Genomic DNA, 21,044 nt, shown 5'->3' with positions numbered 1-21,044 from the left:
TCGCATCGGGCGGGATTTGAACCCGAGACCTCCTGATTGACAGGCGGACGTTCTACCACAGAACCACCGACACTTGTTACGCCTTATTGAAAATTAGACCTTCAGCTTTATCGGAAGCGTATTTAATAGAGTACGAAATTTTGTTTAATTGAAATAGAATTGAAATTGAAATTATTGCATCGAAGAAATTCTAATTTAGCGATTTCTCATTTGATTAAAAACAAATGCGTCACCCAGGTTTCGAACCCGGGCCGTTCAGGTAGGCAGTCGAGCGCTCTACCACAGAACCAACGATAACTTCAAGCTACACTGCAAATAAGACACTCATTGTAAGCATAATAGTTAACAAAGTCTTGAATTTTTTTACGAATGAAATTGTGAAGGCCTAATGTGGTTTTTTTACGAAAAAATTATAAAGACTTGTCTTGTTTAATATAATAAGTTGCTTTATTTCTATTTGGTACTTTTGTTTAGTGTTTTTTTTAATGAATGGAGTTTAAGATTGTTTCTTCTATTATTTGACGTTTTATTTTTGCGGTTGTATATTTGTTTTATCTTTTATTCTTTTAAAATTATTTACTTCTTCCGCAAAATGGTTCATTTTTTGGAGGAACCTTTTTACTTATTTTTTGTGTATTAATGTTTTGAGAACCTTTACGTTTGGGAAAGGATAATTTTTGACGGAACCTTCAAAGTGTATACGTCGCATTTTCAAAAAATTTAATGGTCAAATCTTGTTTTAGCGCAGTCAGCAGATAAGATAAAGGGTAGAACCCGTTAGTTTTTTGTAATTTATTTAGTTTTTTTCAGTCGTATATTCTTATCTATTAGGTTTAGCGTATTGGTTTTCAAGCTTAATAATTCATTTATTAACAACATATCGAGTTGGTCTGGTTTTCAACTCGGTCGTAATTTATTTTAAACGTTTTCTCGGCTGATTAAGATGTTTAATGCAGTTCATCAATTGGGTTCGTTTGTGTTTATTCATAAAGAACCCTAACTATTCCCTCTACGGTCATTTATTGATATACGTTTAGTCAAGTGGCTTTCTGTGCTTTGTGAATGGTAAGTTTTTCGCTTCTTGTTAATAAGTTTTTTGTTGGTGTGGATATTTGGATATCTACGATTCCTAATGCAGTCATTGATATCCTGGGTGTGCGAGTCATTATATGATATGGGAAATTGGACGGTTTTGGTCTTTTTCATGCGGTATGTGTCACAACGTCAACAGGTTCCGACAGTCTACGAGTCGTCCACTACCAGATATCTACGGTATCTTGATCGGGCGATAGTTGAAATAAAATGAGCGTTAACTATGCGGCAAGTATTTCGTAAGCGACAAAAATACAAATACCCTCTGTAGATATTTCTTTCATTAAAATTGGCTTCGTATTATTTTTAACTGCTAAACTTGTACCGTAAATAGGGTTAAAGTCAATTGTGCATTGTTTTAGTACGTCTAACTCACTGTTGTAACTACTTAATTTATAATATTCTGAATAAATTAATCTCGGTTGTTTCGTCTCAATTATTTTAATTCAAATTAAAATTTTATACCGGGCGGGATTGAACCGGGATTACGTTATTAGTAAATAACTCTGAATTGGGGAGATATAACTTTGAGGGTCATCTCGAGAAATTATTACCACTAGGGACAATGCTTCCGAGGAGAGGTATATTTTGGCTTGCCAACTTGTTTCGTTTTGCTTACTTTACTCGTAACGTCGTAATTTATTTTACGTGTTTTCTTATCGGCTTTAAATGTGTGATACATTTTCATTAATGTGGTTACGTTGGTTTTATATTTTGAAATATGCGCTGTTGTTTAGCCTACACTATTCAGTTAAGGTTTTTTGTGTGCGTTATAAGCCGGGAATTAATAATAATAATAATATTTATTTCGCAAAGAATAAAACGCTTCGCTGGCAACCACAGAGGCAAAGACTATTCAAGGTGGTTACCGAGACATCAGAGACACAAAACACAAAAAGTAAATAGATTAAATAATTAAAAAAAAACAGTAATTAAATAAGAAACCAAGCACAGTAATTTAAAATAATCGGAAAAAAGGAAAACATCAATGAGAACTTAAGAATTTTGAAGCATCCAATCAGCGAAAAGAAATTCTGAAATTAGTAAACGCAACTGAGGAATAGAGTATTCGTTGGCCTTCTCCCGGATGTCAGAGGGAAACCTGTTCCAAGTTCGAGCACTCCGGTAAAAGAAAGAGTTCTTCAATGTCGAACATCTGGCAAATCTTTCGTAGTACGTCGGGCAGGCCCGACGGAGGTTCGTGGTCATAAATTCTTCAAGACTGAAAGCTTCAGCCCTGATGAATCTCACGAGCGTAAGTAAGTCCGAAACATCGCGTCGAACGTACAACGGCCAAAGATGGAGAATCTCAAGGCGCTTGCTATAGGGAATGTGACCCGGGTAATGTGGGCTCGGAGACCTCATGTAAAAGCGAGAAAAATTCCGCTGTATCCGTTCCAACGTGGTAATATCCTTCCATACGGGAGACGCATAGTCAAGAACGGGTAAACAAATAGAGCGAAAAAGAGTGGTAGAAGCACGTGTGAAACTAGTCGAATGAGACCGCATAGACGTTGGGCGCGATTGCCGGCGTAAAGTACATGAGACGCCCACTTGAGATCGCTCGAAATCACTACACCAAGAATCCTCAGGTTGTAAACACGGGTCAGCGGAACACAGCCTATCGTATAAGCGACGTCAATACTGACCGTCTTCGAGTCAGTACCATGAAGTTGCATTTCTTGATATTCAAGGAAATGTTATTATCAAGGCTCCATTGAAATACGTGATTGACGTTATCTTGTTAGGTCTTCAGGTCAGCAGCAGATCGAATTGCGAGCGATATATAGCTGTCGCCCGCGTATTGATACAGATCACAGTTTGGGGTCAGCATACGTGGAAGATCCGACACGAAGATGTTAAATAGTAGAGGTCCCAAAATTGAAACCTGAGGAACACCAGAATTTCTGAATTCCCCACGTAAGATAACACGTTGTAGGCGATCGGACAAAAATTCTGAAACCAGCGCAAAAGCTCTCCACGAACAATAAACCTCTCAAGTTAATTAATGAGTTGCTTGTGACAAACTGAATCAAACGCCTTTGACCAGTCGAACGAAACCACGTGCACATCCGGCGGGTGTCGCTCATCGAGAACGGTAGACCACTTGTGGAAAGAAAGCAGGAGCTGCTGCGTGCATGAACGACCTTGTCGGAATCCAAACTGCGAGGCCGGTATGACCGAATTATCTTCTAGAAAATTGGTTAGCTTCTCGTGAATTATCGACTCAAATAGCTTGCCAACGACGGAAGTGAGATATATAGGTCTGTAGTTTGAGAGGTCGTTACGCTTTCCAGTCCTTTTAAATACTGGTACCACAGTCGCTACCTTCCATCCCGAAGGAAGAGCAGATATCGAAAGAGACAATTTGAACAGTTTCACCAAAGGGTCAATTATGGCGGGAAACATCACTTTTAAGAGCCTAGGTGTAATACCATTAGACCCGCATGCCGATCCGTTCTTCAAACATTGCAAAGCCGATTCCACGTCAGACAAGTCAACCGAAGTAAAGGAAAAGTATTCCTCCGAGGTTCCATGGGACGGTACAGTCAAGTCAGGATCAGGTGTTCTAAGGCTTCGGTAGAAAAAGTCTCCAAAAGCGGTAGCTATGGCCAGAGGGCACGACACTTGCTCATTCTTGACTTTAAATGAAGAGGGTGGAATGAGCTGCGACCTAGAGCGAACAAAGCTCCAAAAACGCTTGGGATATGTAATGATCGATAGTATCGTGCAAGCGTGATACGAAGAGCTCATACGCTTGTCTAGTTCGTCTCCTTAGACCATTGCTAAAATGACGGTACTTTTCCCAGTACAAATTATAATCGGTTTTCGTTGCTTTCTTGAAAAGCGAATATTTAACATGGCTATCATGGACTAGCTCACCAGTTATCCAGGGGGAGCGCTTCTTCCCACGAATGGCTATAGACGGAATATTATATTTCACGCATGCCCAAAAGATATCAAGCCAAAGTTCCCAAGTCGCTTCAATATCGTTCGTAGAAAAAACAATGTCCCAAAGAGCGCGGTGCACAGTTTCACTAAGCCAGCAGCAAAGCGGCGAGGCTGCATTTCCAAAAAACCAAACCACTCAGCTAAATTTATATTTATAAATTAAAATAAAAGAGCGAAAGGCCGAAAACTGGTACTAAAGCAAGAAAATTTTGAAAATTTAAAAATAAAACTTAGGCTAAGCCTATCTTTAAATAAAGGAGAATTCAAAACAGATTTGAAAAAAGAAACGGCACGAGAAAAATTTAACGCGACTGCATGCTACGATAACTATATCATGTTATCGGTAAGGTGTTTTTGGTTTTTCCATTTCAATTTTCATTACCGTGGGTATATGTATTGACATTTTCGGGATTTCTAAGTATTTTAAAATTTTGCGGCGTAGCTATCGACTAAGACTATCTTATAAGTCGATAGCTACGCCGCAAAGTTTTCGTTTCATTTGAGAGAGTTGGTCATTTTGGGTCTATCGAAATCTGGCAGCGTTGCCTGCCTTCCGGCTCTAGATACCGAAAATGGCCGACGATTACGCTGCCGAAAATATTTTACTAAACTCATCGGCGTCGTTATTGACCGTTATTTTGAATTATCGACTAAGACTATTACCAAGAACGTATATATGTATAAGAACGTTGAACAAAGGCCTCGCTTAGGCCATTATTTAATCGGTTTCAGAATAACTCCGCCCTAAAATCCGCGTGCAGCGCGCGCTTGAACTAGAAACGGTTTTTTGGGCGCAGTTATTCTGTAACCGATTGCATAATGGCACCAGGTGCCAACGTTCTTATACATATATACGTTATTGCTATTACCTTGTTGTTTGATTGGGTTATTATTATATATTGTTATTGCTGCATAGGCATGTGCGAGCACTCGATTTCGGTCGAGTACTCGACTCGAAACTCGAAAACCATTAGAAGAGAAACTCGAAACAATTTCGAGTTTGAAATTTGAGCCAAGGCTTATTTTTCGAGTACTCGATAAGTTTATTTAAAACCAGTCCCAACTCGCGAGTTTTCCAAATGAACTCGAAAATCTCGAGTTTTAAAAATAAGCTCAAAACTCGCGAGTTTTCAGAATAAACTTGAAAAATATTAGAGTTTATTTTGAAAAAGGTATGAAACTACAAATATAAAACTTTGCAACGTTTAAGCTATTCTATTGGTTGAAGATTAAATGTAGATTCTTCCTGATTGGATAGACTTTCAAAGTGTGTAGATGTACAAAACGAAAATAAACCTAAAACCATAATGTAGACTGTCCTGTACTTTTAGATGTGGTTAACTTCTTCAGTCGTTAGTTCAGGCCTTTGTTTTCCGTTTTCAATTATTGCAAAAGGACTTCAAAGAAACGTAACACCCATTATTCTTTTCAAGAGGAAATTTCGGAGCCCAGTGATATCGAAATAATTATTTTATTTTATTTTCTTTACTTTGAGTAAAGAAGTCTCAATAAAAGACTTTTGATAGTGTAGAGAATCGAGTACTTGAAAGTAAGACTAATTTTTCGAGTACTCGAAACATAAGCCTAAATCATCGAGTACTCGAAACCCCCTTTTAAAAAAATTTAAACTCGACTCGAAACTCGATATTAAAAATTTTTGAAACTCGAACTCGAAAACCAAAAATCTGGACTCGCACATTTCTTTTAATACAATGTTTACTACTGTGGGTATTTTGATTGACTTTTTCTTGATTCCTAAGTATTTTAATTAACTTGTTACTTAGTTGGGGCATTATTGAACCGTATTTGTAAAAAAGCTTTCTGTAATTCCTTATTATAATAATTGCACTTGTTCTAACACTTAATTTGTAAAGGTAAAACATGTTCATTTTTTCACAGACAATCATTACAATAACATGAGGAGTAAAAACATTTGTGTAGTACCAACTTGTTATTTTTCATGACCTATTATTTCAGTGACAAATTGTACGATTTTGACCATACCAACTCCATTAAAGGTTGTCGAGTATGCTCTAAAACTTACTCTTTGAATTTTTTCGTCTACCACCTAGCGTTCAAAAACTACAAATTCTAAAACCGTGAAAAATGTCACGATTTGTCTGAACTTCATAAATAACAACGATCTCTACCGAGAGAGTACATACTGAAAATTTCACATTTCTAGAAGGTATAGTGTTTGAGAAAAATGCCTGGGCCGATCAAATGAAGACACCGTGTATTGATGATCTTCGGTCTCTTTGTCTTTATTGCGGACCCGATCAGGTCAACATGCGTCTCTTTTATTCGGCTTTTATTAGTAGCCTGCTGGATTTTGCCGCGGTTTTCATCACCCCGCGGCTACCTTTGTCCTTCGGCACTTGGATGTCGTTCAAAATGTGGCGCTACGTTTAATTTTGGGTGTCCCTCGCTCAACGGAGGTCTCAGCGTTGGAAATTGAAGCGCTTGTGCCTCCACTCATTTGTTACAGTATGCCTGGTATTGTCTCTGTGCCCCGCCCTCGCATAGCTGGGTTCGAGATCAGGCAGTGGCTTTGCAATATATTTCTGTTTGTGGAACCGTCATTAAGCTGGCTCAGCAGTGGGATTTTACAGATTTATTTTCTTTGACCTCAGCTTTTTATTGTCATCTCGATTCCTTCCCTCTTGAGGGGTGTTAGGTCTATACAGACGGCTTAGGTGTTTTGTCCTCAGATTTTGGGGGCTTCGAGTTTGTTATACCTAGTCTGGGGATTTGTCGCCGTTATCGGTGTCTATTTTTCGCTCTGAGTTGTGTGCCTTGTGCGTGGCTTTATCGTGACTTGTTGGGAATTGAATTTTTCTGTGGTCCTGATCAGTCCTTGTCCGTGTTGACTGACGCTTCCTCTACGGATCCATTAGTGCAGAATCTGCTGTGAACTCTTTCCAGGTTTCCGGCTGCTCGTTATCGTTTGTTGTGGACCCTTTCTCATGTGGGTGTTCGACACAACGAGCCACTTGATACGCAGGCTCTGGCTGCTTTGTCCGACTTGGAGGCTCCTTTGTATGTTCCGCCAATTGGGTTGGGAATATTAATCTAGAGGTCCAATCAAAACGTCGGATTTCAGTATTTCGCGATATGACGAGTAAACTTAATCATTCTACCCGTGTCGCCGTCTATCTCTCAATGGTTCGTTCAAATAAGACGCGTTTTCCAGCCAAAATATTTTTTTTCCAAAAATAATGGATGGCGCCACGGGTCATGTGATAACGTGTTCTCGTCATTTTAGAGGAGACGACACATTCGTAATTTTCAAAAACTTGTTTCGCGGGGAGCAGATTTGATTGGATCTCTAGATTAATATTCCCAAGTACTCAATGGTTCCGCCTCCGGATGGCGCGTACCCTAGATTCGAAATCAAGCTCCTTTCACCAAGGACAGTAGATACAGGGACGAGAAAGCAGGAAAAAAAATTTGCTTTCACGTAACGCGGGCTCTTACTGAGTTCCCGGCGGAAGTCGGAAAACACTGCCTCCGTGGAGCTGGCAGGGCTACTGACATCTAGTTAAAACGTAAAGTTTTAGTGAAAATTGCGCCGTGGTTTTTGACTTGCGGTTTTCAGGATACCAGATATTTTTGCATTATATTGTTTTAAAACAATAATGGATCATGCCTGTAGCTCTAAAAATGTTTCTAAACGAAAGAAAACTAAAGGTGAGTAATATAATCTTGAGTTATCTATTGAAATTCCTTATTTCTCACCCTGCTATAGAGCCCGATTTTTTTTACTTCCGGCTCGAACTCAGTAAAAGCAGTGGTAAAAGCCTCACGAGAAAAGCGCTAGCCGGGAGTAGTGGCGTACTCCTGTAATCCCAAGCATCTGGGAAGCAGAGTTTGTGGATGGGCGTGTGAAGACGACCACCAATCCCCCAACGGGTGGTCGGAATACTTCCGCCACGGGCATAGATATAGGAAACGTATATAAAGGTCTAGATAAAATATTTCAAAGGGAGTGAATACGGAGGTGACAGCTAGCAGAAACGCGTAATTTCTGCAGGCTATCCCTAAAAGGCGCTATCTATTGGTAAGAAAGCTCGTGCTATCGTCGCGAGAGCCATTGTCTCCTACTTCAAAATGATACTAAAAGTCACCAACAGATGGTGTCTAAAGACTGCGGCCTGCGGAAAGGTCAAGCACTTAGTACTAAAATGCTAAGAGAGCTCGCGCTCTTGGTCATGTGCCTTCCTCGGTGTGTGCTAGGTGTCAATTCCGTATTTTATGTTAGGCTTAGACGCCCCGAAATTTATCTAGACCTTTATATACATTTCTTATATCTATGGCCACGGGTGTCCGTACCCCTGTCCCCACGTATCCCCCCGTTGGCGTGGCCGTTACACATATCTCGCCCTGATTAATCAGGTGGACGAGCGGACTGAATTGTCCCACACGTTACAATCCCAAATAATAATACTAAAAAAAACGCGCTATCAAGAAACGCCGTGATTTCGAATCTAGGGTACGTAGTCATATTATCTTTGGTTTATGGCAGCGACTTTTTCTGTTTACTTTGCACACTGTCTTGTCCCGTTCACCACAGCGCTTTCTGTCGATAACCCGGGTAGTTCGCTTTCCTGTTCCGGACATAGAAACTAGAATGCTGCCGCCTACGGCCAAGCTTGTTGCCAGTTCGTTTTGAACCTTCAGCCAATGAGAGGCCGTAGAGTGGTTCCGCCAAGGAGGATAATAATCATCCTTGGTTCCGCGTAACTATCGCGGGAGCTAGGTGGCGTCATTCTCTATGGCGACATTAAATTCTTAGCAGAACCACTCTTTGAGCTCTGATTGGCTGAGATCTGGCTATCGTCTGTCACAGCGTTTGGTCCATTTGCCAGTTACACGGCAGCATTCTAGTTACCTATGAGATTTCTATGGTTCCGGACGTACCGTATAGCTTTGGCTTATGAGCCTCTCCCCTTTTCCCTTTATGCCGCGTCACCCGCGTGGATGGAGATTTGATTCATTTCATTATATAAATCTTTAGAACATATGTCCAGAGTCAGTAGTTTCTCACACTGCTTTTCCGGCTTCCCGTAATGTTGATCTTCCTCTGCCTTTTAGGGAGGAATTACGTTCTCTTCGCTTCCGGTCCGGTGTCCTCGTCCAGGCTATCTTCGGCTATTTACAATCGCGTCAACGTTTTTAGTTGTTTTGTTTTATGGTTTTTTTATCTTTTGAATTAATTTGTTTGTTTTTTTTATTATTTTATAATCTTTAAATTTTAATTTATGTTTCGTGTTTGGTGGTGTCTAAGGCTTCGTACCGACACCATTTGAGTTTTCAAATATAAAGAAAATAATAATTGCTACATTTTTTTTAGTGTAACTTCAAAACATATAAGCCTTTGTTTGTCACATGCTGACTAGTATTTACTTTGCTCATGATTTAAATTGTTTTATAGCTGTTAGATTAAAAATAAAAGTGCCTAAATAATGGATGAAACTACTTTATTTATTAAGCACCTGCCAAGTACGTTTACAGTTGACGAAAAAATAAACTTTTTAATGCAATATGGTGCAAATAATGTTCGGTGTATGCCCAATTTTGGAAGACTGGCAAGTAGATAATACATTATAGTAGTATAAAATATACAATGATTAATAATTTGCTCTTGTTATAGCGTCATTCCGCATTTGCGTCTTTTAACTCGAAAGAAATAGCTGAATGCGCTTTACATAGGCTACATCAACTTGAAATAATGGGTCACCGCTTAATTGTCCAATTTGCAAAACGACACCAATCATTGAACTTTCCACAACAAACAGATAAATATGGGTATTTCAAAGGAATAATCTTATTCAAATCTGAATGTTGCTGTATAGTTTATTTTACAGTTCTAAAACAAACCAACTAGATCCATCAAAAGTGAAAAGTGAAAAAGATATCCTTAGTAATAAAATTGAAGAATTCACAAAGCAACTTAATGCCATAGCACCTCATTTAGGGTAATTCCTCGTTTAAAAATTCATGAGTCTTCTTTAAGATAATTTCTTCAATCTAGAGTGAATTATCCTCTGTCCCCTTTACTTAAATATAAATATCCTCCCCCAACACCAACAATCATTGCTAACATAAGCCACACGTTAGCAGCTGTACCAAAATTTTATACGCAGGTAAATTTTAAGAGTAATGTGGAGGGTATTAAGTATGATAATGGTTTTTCACCACTTAGGTTTTGCATTTGATGAACAAAATGAACATGCCAGCTCCATTTGGACAAATGACTCCTTCTCCACCTTTGCAGCCTGATATAACAATTAATACAATTACAGCTCCTGATACCTACACGGAAGAGGAAATGGACGTTATGACATCGGAGGAATCTGAATATCAGAGTGAAGAGGACGAGAGAGAAAAGTTAGTACACGCTATAAGAATTGACAGCTTGAAATAAGATTGATAAAGCTATTTCCTCCAAAGGAGAGTCTCTGAACATCCAGTTAAAAGACCTACCAAGATCGCCAAGAAACAAATTAAAAGACCCAAATTACAAAAGATATTTACTGCAGTTAATGTAAACAGTAATCTTCAGTATAGTGAAAGACTGCGAGCTGAGCCATCAGAAGTTTTTGACACCGTTGATTTTGAAAGCAAGAAGATACAGTTCAAAATTAAAACCACAGAAGAAACTGTGCCAGAAAAAAATGATGCCATAGAAGCCCTTGTACAAAGTGAAATATTAGTGGAAACTGGTGGTTTTGGGACTATAGAACCCCAATTAGTAGAAGAAACTATAACTAAAGATGAGGAAGACGACAGTGAAATATGGCAGGGTGTCAAATTCATTAGTCGATCAGACCTTGAAAGAAATCGAATGTCATCTAAAGGTTGAAAACCTTGCTTTATTCCAGTTTCATAAAAAAATTCAAATTGTTCTTTTATTAGATACAAAAACGCATACCGCCTTCAAAAGTTACTCTCCCGGAGAACCAACTTATCGATTGTACATTAAGAACCTAGCAAATCAAGTTGATGACAAGGATCTTTTGAGTATTTATGGAAGATACATTAATAGAAAAGATGAGACTGAGAAAAACATGTATGAAACTTTTTTTTGCCTACTAAGGTGTGTTTAAATTTTCAATATTTTTTTAGGTTTGATATAAGGCTTATGAAAGAAGGAAGAATGAAAGGGCAAGCTTTTGTAACACTAGCTAATGAAGAACAGGCTTCAAAGGCTTTAAAAGATACACATGGATATTTATTAAAAGGAAAACCTTTAGTTGTGGTACTTTTCCAATGTTTATATTGATATAAACAAGAACTTAGGCAATTGAGAATGTACACGTGTATAGTTTCCAAGCCTATTAGCATGATATAGAGTAATAGCACTCCGTAGCTTTGGCCATGGCTGCCATTGTTGGCGCAAATGTTATGTTTTATGAATAGGAAAAAGCATTGGTAACGTAGCATTTCCATTACTCCATAGGCAAAATTATGGGTGACGTACTAGGACATCACAAAGGCATGGACCAAGAATCCAAAATTTATACAAAGTAGGCATGATCTACATTGTAAGGCTTATTTCTGTTCATTTAAGTGAAAAATTCCATTCCAAAACTCAATTTATCATATTAACACGTGCTTTTTTGAGCCATAGCAGTAAGTACCCAAAGCTGAATTTCACAATTTTTTCCATTTCAAAATAAATGGTAAAATAATTTTTACGTAAGTTTTTAATTTGGAGAGCGTAATGGCTTTTTCATATTCATAAATTTGGGCCCACAATGGCGGCCATGACCAAAGCTATGTTCATTCTCAGTTACCTAAATAAGTTTATTGTATAAAAAATAAATGCAAAACACTACATTAGGGTAAATTCTTTTTGTAGCAATTTGCTCGATCAGCACGACCGAAAGAAGATAATAAACAGAAGAAAAAGGTTTAGCGGATATATCTAAAGGAAAAGTTAATAAAATTATTTTTATAGTTATAATTAATTCATTAATTATAAATGCTTACCAATAAGTTAGCCATTCCGCTGGATTTTCTATAAGAATTTGATCCACTTGTTCTTTGGTAAACCCTCGTGCAAGCATTTTAGGCACTACATTTAATAGAATGTGGGAAAATCCATGGCCACCAAACTTCATCTACAGGAGTATAAACTTGTATTACCAAGCAGCTAACAGGGTATTAGTTTTCACTGCTTACTAGTCTATGTTTAGTATGAATGTCATGAGCGATAACAATCTTATTTGCAAAGCCATTATCCGCAAGTTTTTTTAGGCGTAATATTCTTTGAGCATCACTAGGCATATCTATCTCAGATTGCAGTTGGTAGTGAGATGTTTCGGTTCCAAACAAATCAAATTCACAATAAACCCCGCAACTTAGAAATTCTGCTAACTTAGTGTTTTCGAAAATGGTTCCTTGAAATAAAAAATACTTTCATATTTACTGTTCTTGAACTATAACCAATCGTATGCTCACGTTCTAAATGCGCCATGACTGTTTTAGAACTTTTTCCACCAGCTTCTTGAAAAATTCTCATAATTTCAAAGGGGGCTTTTTCATTTCTGCCTGGATGAATATTAACAGGACAACCTAGAGATTCTTGGAGTTGGGCCGCTGACCTTAATACTCGTTTTTCAAAATCATGGATGGGCCATGAAGTTCCTATTTCTCCAATAAGGCCGCATCTCATTTTGGTATTTTCAAATCCCTCAATCAATTCCTTTTGCATGAATTTCATCATTCTCTCCTCTGAATAAGCTAATCTAGTTTGAGACTGACTATGAGCGATGTAAAAGCCTTTAAATATTAAAATGTAGTTAATGAGTAATTGTTTCTGTTACTGGTTTTTTTACCGGTCCCGCAAATTATGTTCACATTAGTTTCTCTAGCGTATTTCTCTAGTAGTTCAGGAATTCTGTTAAGCCCTGTTGAAGAATTGTCAACAATGGTGCCACCTCCATTTTGCTGGAAAAATTTAAGTTCATGAAGAATAGCTTCTCGGGTTGCAGTATCGTCATATACATTGTTTAATTTATGATGATAACTAAGAAATTTGGTGAATAGTTAAGAGTATAAAAAATAAAATTTGACCATTAAGGGAAATGAAATTACGGATTTTGCCTAATCCACCATAGATTTTCAATATCCATAGGAGTATTGGCCATAGGATCAGCAGAAACATTTTCAAAAGCCAAGCTACTGATGGTATCAAAACTAAATGGCAAATGTTCATGGGTTAATGTATTTCCCAAAAGCTTTGGAGATACTGGTCCCAAAACTAGAAAATTAATACTACATAAAGGAAAATTCAAAAAAAAGGAAGCAAAATAAATTACCAGTAACAGCTTTCCCTTTAAACATAGCAGACATGCTGTCTTGTAGATACTAGGATATTAATGAAGCTTCTAAACTAACCTTACCTCTTCAATTTTTCCTCTTATTTTTTATCAACAGCTCTGAATGCATAAATTTTCCTAATCTATAAAAATTTCCTTCAGAGTTAGCCTTATTATCAACTGATAAAGATACACTGCAATAATAATGTATACTATAAAGATAAAGCGTTTTTTCAATTTAACATTACAAAATATGAATAAAGGAATAATAAAATTAACTTTTTTATTTATCTTGAAAAAAAATACACCTTATAAGAGAACCGATTTTGGTGTTAATATCTTAAAACAAAAGAATGAAAAAACGGATTGACATAACATGAATCTTTCATATCAGTTTGAACAACAATGAATATATGAACGTATTGTGACACATGGAAGTAAAACAAAAACAATACAATTTTTTTTATTAAAATACCACTCTATTAAACTTCCCTCACTTATCACTTTCAGCATCTGCCAATTACAAAACATTTATACTTAATGAGTTGGTATGCTATCTTTTAACTTTTAAGACACTACCACTTTTTCTGTATGCTGATTTAGGTCAGTAGTACCACTTGGTTCGGAAAATACTTCGTCTTCTTTTACCTCAGAATTCAAAGATTCATCTAATTTACTTCCTTCAAGTTGATTTTCTCCATTTATGGATTCAGAATATTTCTTATCAACTCTGGACTCAGGTGATTTAGGCATTGCTTCATCAATACTGGAAGGTTGCTCCTCACTATTTGAATTTGTAATTAAGTTTCCTGGTAAAAGTTTCTCATCATGTCCTTTAGGAGTTCTATTTCCAGCTTCTTCAAGTTCAACTAAACGTTTCTCACATTCCATAAGACCTTGAGACAGTAAACCAGGCAGCAGTTTTTCCTCGCGACTTTGAGGTCTTGGTATTGGGGATACAACTTGCTCTTTTTCCTGGTTAATTATTTTTTCAGCCTCTTTGTTACTAGGTTTAAAATCCTCGAAGGAATCGTCGTTTGAAGAAATGCCTTCTTGGGATTGCAAATAACTTACTGACCCCGGTACTGGCTTTTCTTCTTGCAATTTGCGTTCCTTGGCTTCTTCCTCATCTAAACGATTTCTTATCTCTGTGTCAACTGCTACCAATCCCTGCGCTATTGTTCCAGGAACAATCTTGTCTTCTCTACTGGGTGGACGAATCAGGGGAGAATTTAAGGTGCATTCTTCGACTTGATCTGTGGAGGATACAGAAGGAAATTGTTTTTCTTTTTTAACAAAAACCAGTCCCTTTTCTTCTAATTTTTCAGCAATGTTAATTCCAAGGTCCAAGAGCTTGGCTAAGTAAGTGTCACCTTCCTTGGTAATGAATTCAGTTAAGAACACAGTTGGTCCTTCTTCCTTCTCAAACAGAGCCACCAATTCATCATTAATTGCACGATCAGTTGTTTCTCCACTTTCTTTTAACTCTACTCCATGAAGCGAACACTTTATAGCTTGCATAGGAAGATCTAAATACTCATCTTTGATTTCCTTTACATGGCATACATTTACACGCTCAACATTGCCATAATCAACAAAAAGAACAGAGACATCATCTTGGCAAATTTCCAAAATTTTACACCTATACCACGCTAAATCACCCAAGTATAGAGCCACACAGATTAGACCTGGAGTAACATTTTCTAAAGTCAATTCACTATTCTTCAAAGACGAATATGTACTGGCCAATTGCGACATTAAATTTTCAAGATTCTTTGATTCACTCAGAAGATTGACGTAAAATTCAAAAGGGCTAACCGTATGAGTAACAATGGCATTGGTTTTTTGTTTTAAGTGTATTTCCATTTCTGAAATATTTTTAATCTTTGGCACCGGAAATTCACCTTCAATCTTGTCACTCATTGTAGCATCAATAAACTGTTTTTCATAATCCACCTTTTCTTCCATATGCAAGTTGTCATCAATTCCTTTGGTTAACTGGTCCTCTTCACCCTCCACCTTTTTTTCAATCTGTAAATTGTCATCAATTCCTTCACCTGTTAACGGGTCTTCTACCTCCACCTTTCCCTCAAATTCCCCTTGAGAATTTTCAGTATCTAAATCCACTTCCTTTGAAGAGCTACCTTCACCAGCCAATTTTTCTCTAACCTCCGCCTTCTCATCAATTCCTTCGCCAAGTAAAGGAGTCCCAAGTGATGGAATTTTAGGATTTTCACTTTCTACAACACTGGCTTCCTCAGGGATTCCCATAGGGTCTGTTAATGCTTCAGGCACGGTGACTACCCCAGATTTGACTAATTTTGTGGCAATATCATTGTGAGGAAATATCTCTCCATCATATAAGGCGACTTCAACCGGTTCTTCATTAGTGTGAAAAGTGGCATTTAAATCCTTGTCTTTAGTAAAGGTGTGCAACAAATTAATGGCTTCACTATCCCAGCTAACACTGATCCCTTTTAAGTGGCACTGAAACGTGTATGGAGGGATAAGTAGTAAGTCTGGTCGTAGCTTAATCATGGACGCAATAGGAACTATATCTTCATTTCCATAATCAACAAATCTAACTGTAGCTTCGCCACCTATTAAAATAAGTTCCAATTAGTACAAAGTTGATGGAACAAATGACTTTACAAATATCATCACCATTAACATCAAGCACTTGAGCCCTGTACCAAGCACCATCTTCAGAATATGGACAACAGCAGGCCATTCCAGAAGTGACTGTACTTTTATCAACGTAAATTACATCCTCACTTATGCAATATTCCTCCAGTTTCTCAGTCAATACTAGTAATGCACTGTCAGACTCCTGCAACATTAAATAGAACATTCCGGCACTACCAACATGCGAGACGTAGACAGCAGAATTTTGACTTGGGATGGTGGTACGAAGAAAATAATCCAAACCTCCACTGGCAACTATAAATTGGTACAGCAAGTATTAAACAACTATTATAATTCAATGAGTGATAAAAAAGCTTACCAAGCTCCTTTTTATTTTCAATTACTGCTAGTCCATCTAATATCAGCTTTTCAGCCACGGTATTCATTTCGTCACCAACTTTAATTTCGACGTTATATGGCTGCTCATCTAAAGTTAAAAACTTGACAATCAATTCATGGTCATAAATCATATCGTTGAATGAGTCTATGGCTGCCTTCTCTTCATTTTTTAATGGCACAAGATTTTTAAACTGACATTCAATGGCATAAGGAGGGCGAGACAAGAATTCTTTTGTAATTTTCCTTATTTTGTCTAAAGTCGTAGTTTCTTCATTTCCATAATCAACAAAGAATACTGTAACTTCTCCCTCATTCATACAAGTCACCTCACCCCGGTACCAACTTTCATCTTCAGAAAACAACGCAGCGCATGGCATTCCAATAGATATTTCTTCTAATGTCATGTTTGCAGAGGTAGCAGTATAGAAGTCGGATAATGCACTTCCCAAATTAGCCAAGTCATCTTTTGTAGTTGATAAATGAAGGTAAAATTTTTGAAGTTCGACGACACTAGACATCACCATAGGAACATTTCCTGTTTCTGGTGGGAACTGCCATGGTGGATAAGATAAGATTGTCGATGCTACTGAAATAATTAAAAAAATTATTACACTGTATATTAAATTAAAATTGGAAAGAAATAGATATCCTACATGATTTTGTTGCATCTAGAGCAAGAATTTCTCTCACAAAACCACTTTCAGTCAACAATTTGGAAAGTTGTTTTTCTTCAACAATCAGTTCAATTATTGCAGGTACAGAACCAGTATTTAAAAATTCACCAGGAACTTCTTTATTTCCAACAATTTCTAAGAACTTAACTGATGCTTCTTCTTCGCAACCAGGAACAACTTCAAGAGAGTTAAGACTACATTCAAGGGCTAAGGCTGACTCAGAAAGCAGACGAATAGGAGTTACTAAGAGATCACTAGTTGCTGCCGTATCACAGTTTCCATAGTCTATAAATTGAACGGTTGCTAGCTCTCCTAAAAATATATGCATTAGCATAATTATCGTAACATAAACATTAGCTTAAAGCTTACCATTGACTTTGAGTATAACAGCTCGATACCAATTCTCATCTTCTGTGAATTTGGCGCAGCACAAAGTTCCAGGTTGTACATCTGTAAGCTTTTGCTCTTCTTCGGGTTTTAGCTCAGATAACCATTCTACCATATTTTCTAAAATGTCTGTCTGAGAAATGAGCTGCACAAAGAAGCTATTTAGACTGTTGTAATGAGATACGTAAACATCACAAATTTGTTTTTCAACTTTTCTTAATGCATGTTGATTGGCTATGTTAAAAAATTTAATTAGTCGAATTCACACAAAAAATTATTGTAGGTACTCTTACAAATAATGGATCCAATTTCTATCGTCACTGACTCTAGTATGCCATTCCCCATTAGTGTTTCTCCCAGATTCATTTCTTCATCAAAAAGGTCAATTTGGGCTGGTAGCTGAGTGGAATAAAACTTTGCAGAGAGAGTTTTATCAGCTGTGAGTGAATCAAAGCAATCGGAGAAGCTTTTGTCAGTGTTGGGTGACTTTTTGTAACCTTTTAAAGTACATTCAATGGCCAGAGGAGCAATTTTCACAAGATTTTCACTAAGGTCAGTAAGAGTACTAATGTCGCAAATGTCATTATTTCCATAGTCCACAAACTTTACAGTAGCTTGTTGATTTTCAATGGAAAGTATAATTGCTCTGTACCAAACTTGATCTTCAGAGTATTGTGCGCAACAAGCTATTCCCGGTCGAGCGTTACTGATAACAGCACCACGACTTCCATTAGTAGTTAATTCTTGGACAATGGCATTAAGGGTATCTTCCTGAGACTGTAGTTGTAGATAGAAACCGTCAAATGACTCAATATGAGATACATATGCAATATGTTCCCCCACTGGAACCGTTATTGAAGGGAAGGCTTGGGTACTTTCGGTTGACTGAGGTTTTTCTGGTTAAATTTAAATAATGAAAATTAAAAAAAAATGTTAATTAACTAAAAATAAAAGTGAAGGAACCATACCAACTGATGATGATGATGACTGAACTTGAGAATAAGATAGTGGCTCTCCAAATATAGAAACCCCTATGTCAACAACAGGATCAACATTCTTTTCTAATATGGAAACAAGGTAAACCCCTCCTTTTGAATCTTTAATATTGATCACAATTTCTTTGTTGTCTACAATCTCAAAGAACTGGTTGGAAAGACTTTCAGGTATTTCAGATGGAATTCCATATAAGCAACATTCAAAAGCTTGTTCGGGAAGTTCCATGAAATCAGGTTGAATGGCAGCAATCTAATAAAAAAAGTCAGGTTAAATATTATAACTTCGATATTTTTAAATTATCAAATTACCATATTTTTTGGCACTAATTCCTGATTTCCGTAATCCACAAACTTCACCTCCGCTTCATTTTCAGTTGCAGAGATAACAAAAGCTCGATACCATCTTTCATCTTCACTGTACTTAGCAACACAGGAATCCCCAACAGCAACACTTCCGGCTGGTGCGTGATTTTCAGCATACTTTAGTTGAATACGTTCCATTAATTCATCCAACTGAATACTGGCCGTTGCTTGTTGACAATAAAACGATTGAGGCGATTCTGTGTATATAGAAATGACTTCGAATTCCTCTAATTCCAGTAATATTTTTGAGTATGGAGATTCAATCTCAGACCGAGAAGGAATGTAAGGTAGCAATGGCACCGAAACCACTGATTTTATCAAGCCTTTACTTATAAGTAAATCGGCTACATTTACTCCATTAACTTCGGCTTCAACTAAATACCCTTCTTCAACTCTACTGACAAATTTGCATTGAACTTCACCGGAGAAAATTCTTTCAATCACCTCTACACTCAATGTTTGGTCACTTTCCATGCCTTTCAAAAAGCAATGAATTGTCTGACTAGGAAGCTTTTCAAGCCCATCTTTCATGTGTTTGACATATTTCCGTGTAACTTCTTCACAGTTTCCATAATCAATGTAGAATAGACCGACTTTGTTTCTCTTCGAGTAGACAATCTGGGCTCTGTACCAAGCATTATCAACTGAATATTGAGTGACACAATACAGGTTTGGAAGTGGTCTATCAATCACACCTTCCAAGGTAGACAAACCATTGTAATGGGCTTGAATTTGTTCCATTAAACTCATGAAAGGTTGAGATTCAATTTGACAGTAGAATTCGGTGTAAGATTTGAACCAGGTCACTGATACTGAGCTTTTGGTTCCAATGGGAACCACAAGAGGATCTATCGATATTTGTTTGGATAAGGCAATTGGTAGTTTGGGTTTTGGGTTACTGTCCAACTTAAGAGCACCCAAGGAGACCAGTTCTTGATCCAGATAATTATTCTGAATTTGATCAGCATCAATCAGAGAGACTACAAAGGAATTTTTTCCTTTTGATTCTAGAATATGGGCAACAATGCACTTATCCATCACCCTTTCTTCAAACTTCTTGATAGCACTTTCGCTCCAATCTCTACCATCAACAGGAGTGACATTAGGAAGTGATAATTTCAAAGCCTGTACAGGCAACTTGAAAAACTGTGGTTTCAACTGCTTCACGTTTGAGAGAGGGATTAATTCCACATTTCCATAATCCACAAGCTGAACTTCAATATTATGACCAAGCATATTGTATACTTGGCCTCTATACCATAATTTGTCATCAGGATTTAGCGCCACACATGGATCCCCTGGCTTCATTCTGGGAACAGGATCGCAATTCGTTCCATCATCAAAGAACTGGCTCATTTCTTCAAGCAGAGGTAAAAGCTGAGAGCTGCTTTCAGTGACTTGACCGTAAAATTCACGGGGGTTAACCACATGAGTCACAACGATATCAACATAAGAGAAAAGCTTCAAGGTACTATAATGGTAATCAACAACAATAGGTATTTCCTCTAAAGTTTTCTTGGTAATGCTTCTAGGTGATTTTCCTTTACTTTCATCATTGGACGAATAAGAATCTGATCTGTCAGAGTTCCTCCTTGTACCTTTGCTTCTTTCATCACTTCTATTGGAATTTCCCCTTCTGTCATCTCTAGTATTACCAGATCTGAAAGTGTTAGTGCGCTCTTGTTCCTGGCGATTGTAGGATGAGTTTCTATCATTCCTATTATTAGAACTTATTCTGTCAATAGGTTTATCTGAATAAAGATGGTCTCTGGTAGGGTCACTATCCCCCCACATGTTTTCCGTGACTTTAGTGGATTTCGGAACAGTCTTCACTTTTAAAAATTTAAATCCTACAATGTTGTCAGAGCTATCAATTAGCTCTATTTTATATCTTTTTGTGAGCGGGTCCTGGCCTACAATAAAAATTTTACTTTAAAATCTTAACATTATTTAAAAAAATGATAATAAAAAATTACATAGTGAAACTTAAAACCAAAAGACCTTGAAAAAATGATAGTATTATACATGTACAGATTTTAGAAAATAAATGTGGCAAAAACCATTTCACTATCAAATTGAAATATTACACCGTACTCTATCTGGCACATTATGATAGGACTTGGAAAAAGATGGCTGGTAATTTATTTTGGAACACGCATTTTAAGAGCAGTGACCTCCAAACCCAGCCCATCCCACACATAGGGGAAACATTGTTGGGCTGCAGCCATAAG

General features: G+C 37.3%; 4 protein-coding genes across 10 annotated transcripts in view; 1 reads left to right on the top strand and 3 right to left on the bottom strand.

The window, feature by feature from the left end:
* Window positions 1-7,049, bottom strand: part of l(2)k09022 (HEAT repeat containing 1 homolog l(2)k09022) — a 33,664-nt gene extending 26,615 nt beyond the window's left edge. For all 3 annotated transcript variants that reach the window (XM_090181225.1, XM_090181227.1, XM_090181226.1), the window contains exon 1: window positions 6,916-7,049. The gene's annotated coding sequence lies outside the window, so the exon portion shown is untranslated. The remainder of the gene's footprint in view (window positions 1-6,915) is intronic.
* Window positions 7,050-9,452: 2,403 nt separating this feature from the next.
* On the top strand, window positions 9,453-12,114 carry LOC149936519 (RNA-binding region-containing protein 3). Its single transcript, XM_090153225.1, has 9 exons — window positions 9,453-9,632; window positions 9,698-9,852; window positions 9,912-10,022; window positions 10,079-10,190; window positions 10,250-10,434; window positions 10,498-10,904; window positions 10,963-11,116; window positions 11,173-11,305; window positions 11,909-12,114. Exons 1-9 carry the CDS (start codon window positions 9,510-9,512, stop codon window positions 11,963-11,965), a joined length of 1,437 nt encoding a protein of 478 aa, XP_090009351.1. The 5' UTR covers window positions 9,453-9,509; the 3' UTR covers window positions 11,966-12,114.
* Window positions 10,900-13,496, bottom strand: LOC149936518 (N-acetyltaurine hydrolase). Its single transcript, XM_090153226.1, has 7 exons — window positions 13,371-13,496; window positions 13,147-13,312; window positions 12,888-13,078; window positions 12,511-12,831; window positions 12,232-12,449; window positions 12,040-12,170; window positions 10,900-11,974 (listed from the first exon to the last, which is right to left on the bottom strand). Coding segments are annotated over exons 1-7 (1,062 nt in total). The 5' UTR covers window positions 13,405-13,496; the 3' UTR covers window positions 10,900-11,973.
* Window positions 13,497-13,670: 174 nt separating this feature from the next.
* Window positions 13,671-21,044, bottom strand: part of LOC149936517 (uncharacterized) — a 66,756-nt gene continuing 59,382 nt past the window's right edge. For 3 of the 5 annotated variants that reach the window (XM_090181438.1, XM_090181436.1, XM_090181437.1), the window contains exons 5-12: window positions 18,760-20,726; window positions 18,424-18,700; window positions 17,749-18,351; window positions 17,438-17,689; window positions 17,048-17,380; window positions 16,375-16,980; window positions 16,035-16,310; window positions 13,671-15,970 (exon numbers count right to left, since the gene is read on the bottom strand). In XM_090181438.1, coding sequence (XP_090037564.1) covers window positions 13,938-15,970; window positions 16,035-16,310; window positions 16,375-16,980; window positions 17,048-17,380; window positions 17,438-17,689; window positions 17,749-18,351; window positions 18,424-18,700; window positions 18,760-20,726 — 6,347 coding nt within the window. In that variant the 3' untranslated portion in view covers window positions 13,671-13,937. The remainder of the gene's footprint in view (window positions 15,971-16,034; window positions 16,311-16,374; window positions 16,981-17,047; window positions 17,381-17,437; window positions 17,690-17,748; window positions 18,352-18,423; window positions 18,701-18,759; window positions 20,727-21,044) is intronic. The other 2 variants (XM_090181440.1, XM_090181439.1) reach the window with 2 other exon arrangements.

Source organism: Leiobunum rupestre, chromosome 7 (genome assembly GCF_980474605.1).
Source record: "Leiobunum rupestre chromosome 7, qqLeiRupe1.1.hap1, whole genome shotgun sequence".
NCBI classification, from domain to species: domain Eukaryota; kingdom Metazoa; phylum Arthropoda; class Arachnida; order Opiliones; family Sclerosomatidae; genus Leiobunum; species Leiobunum rupestre.
This window is presented reverse-complemented; position numbering and strand designations above follow the sequence as displayed.

What these genes read in the sequence shown, in the direction of transcription:
- LOC149936519 (XM_090153225.1), top strand. Translation starts at nt 9,510, where the DNA reads ATGGATGAAACTACTTTATTTATTAAGCACCTGCCAAGTACGTTTACA. An exon ending in AAATCGAATGTCATCTAAAG is followed by an intron (nt 10,905 to 10,962) that starts GTTGAAAACCTT and finishes TTCTTTTATTAG; the next exon opens with ATACAAAAACGCATACCGCC. An exon ending in GATGAGACTGAGAAAAACAT is followed by an intron (nt 11,117 to 11,172) that starts GTATGAAACTTT and finishes ATATTTTTTTAG; the next exon opens with GTTTGATATAAGGCTTATGA.
- LOC149936518 (XM_090153226.1), bottom strand. Translation starts at nt 13,404, where the DNA reads ATGTCTGCTATGTTTAAAGGGAAAGCTGTTACTG. An exon ending in GAACATAATTTGCGGGACCG is followed by an intron (nt 12,832 to 12,887) that starts GTAAAAAAACCA and finishes TAATATTTAAAG; the next exon opens with GCTTTTACATCGCTCATAGT. An exon ending in TTCATACTAAACATAGACTA is followed by an intron (nt 12,171 to 12,231) that starts GTAAGCAGTGAA and finishes ATACTCCTGTAG; the next exon opens with ATGAAGTTTGGTGGCCATGG.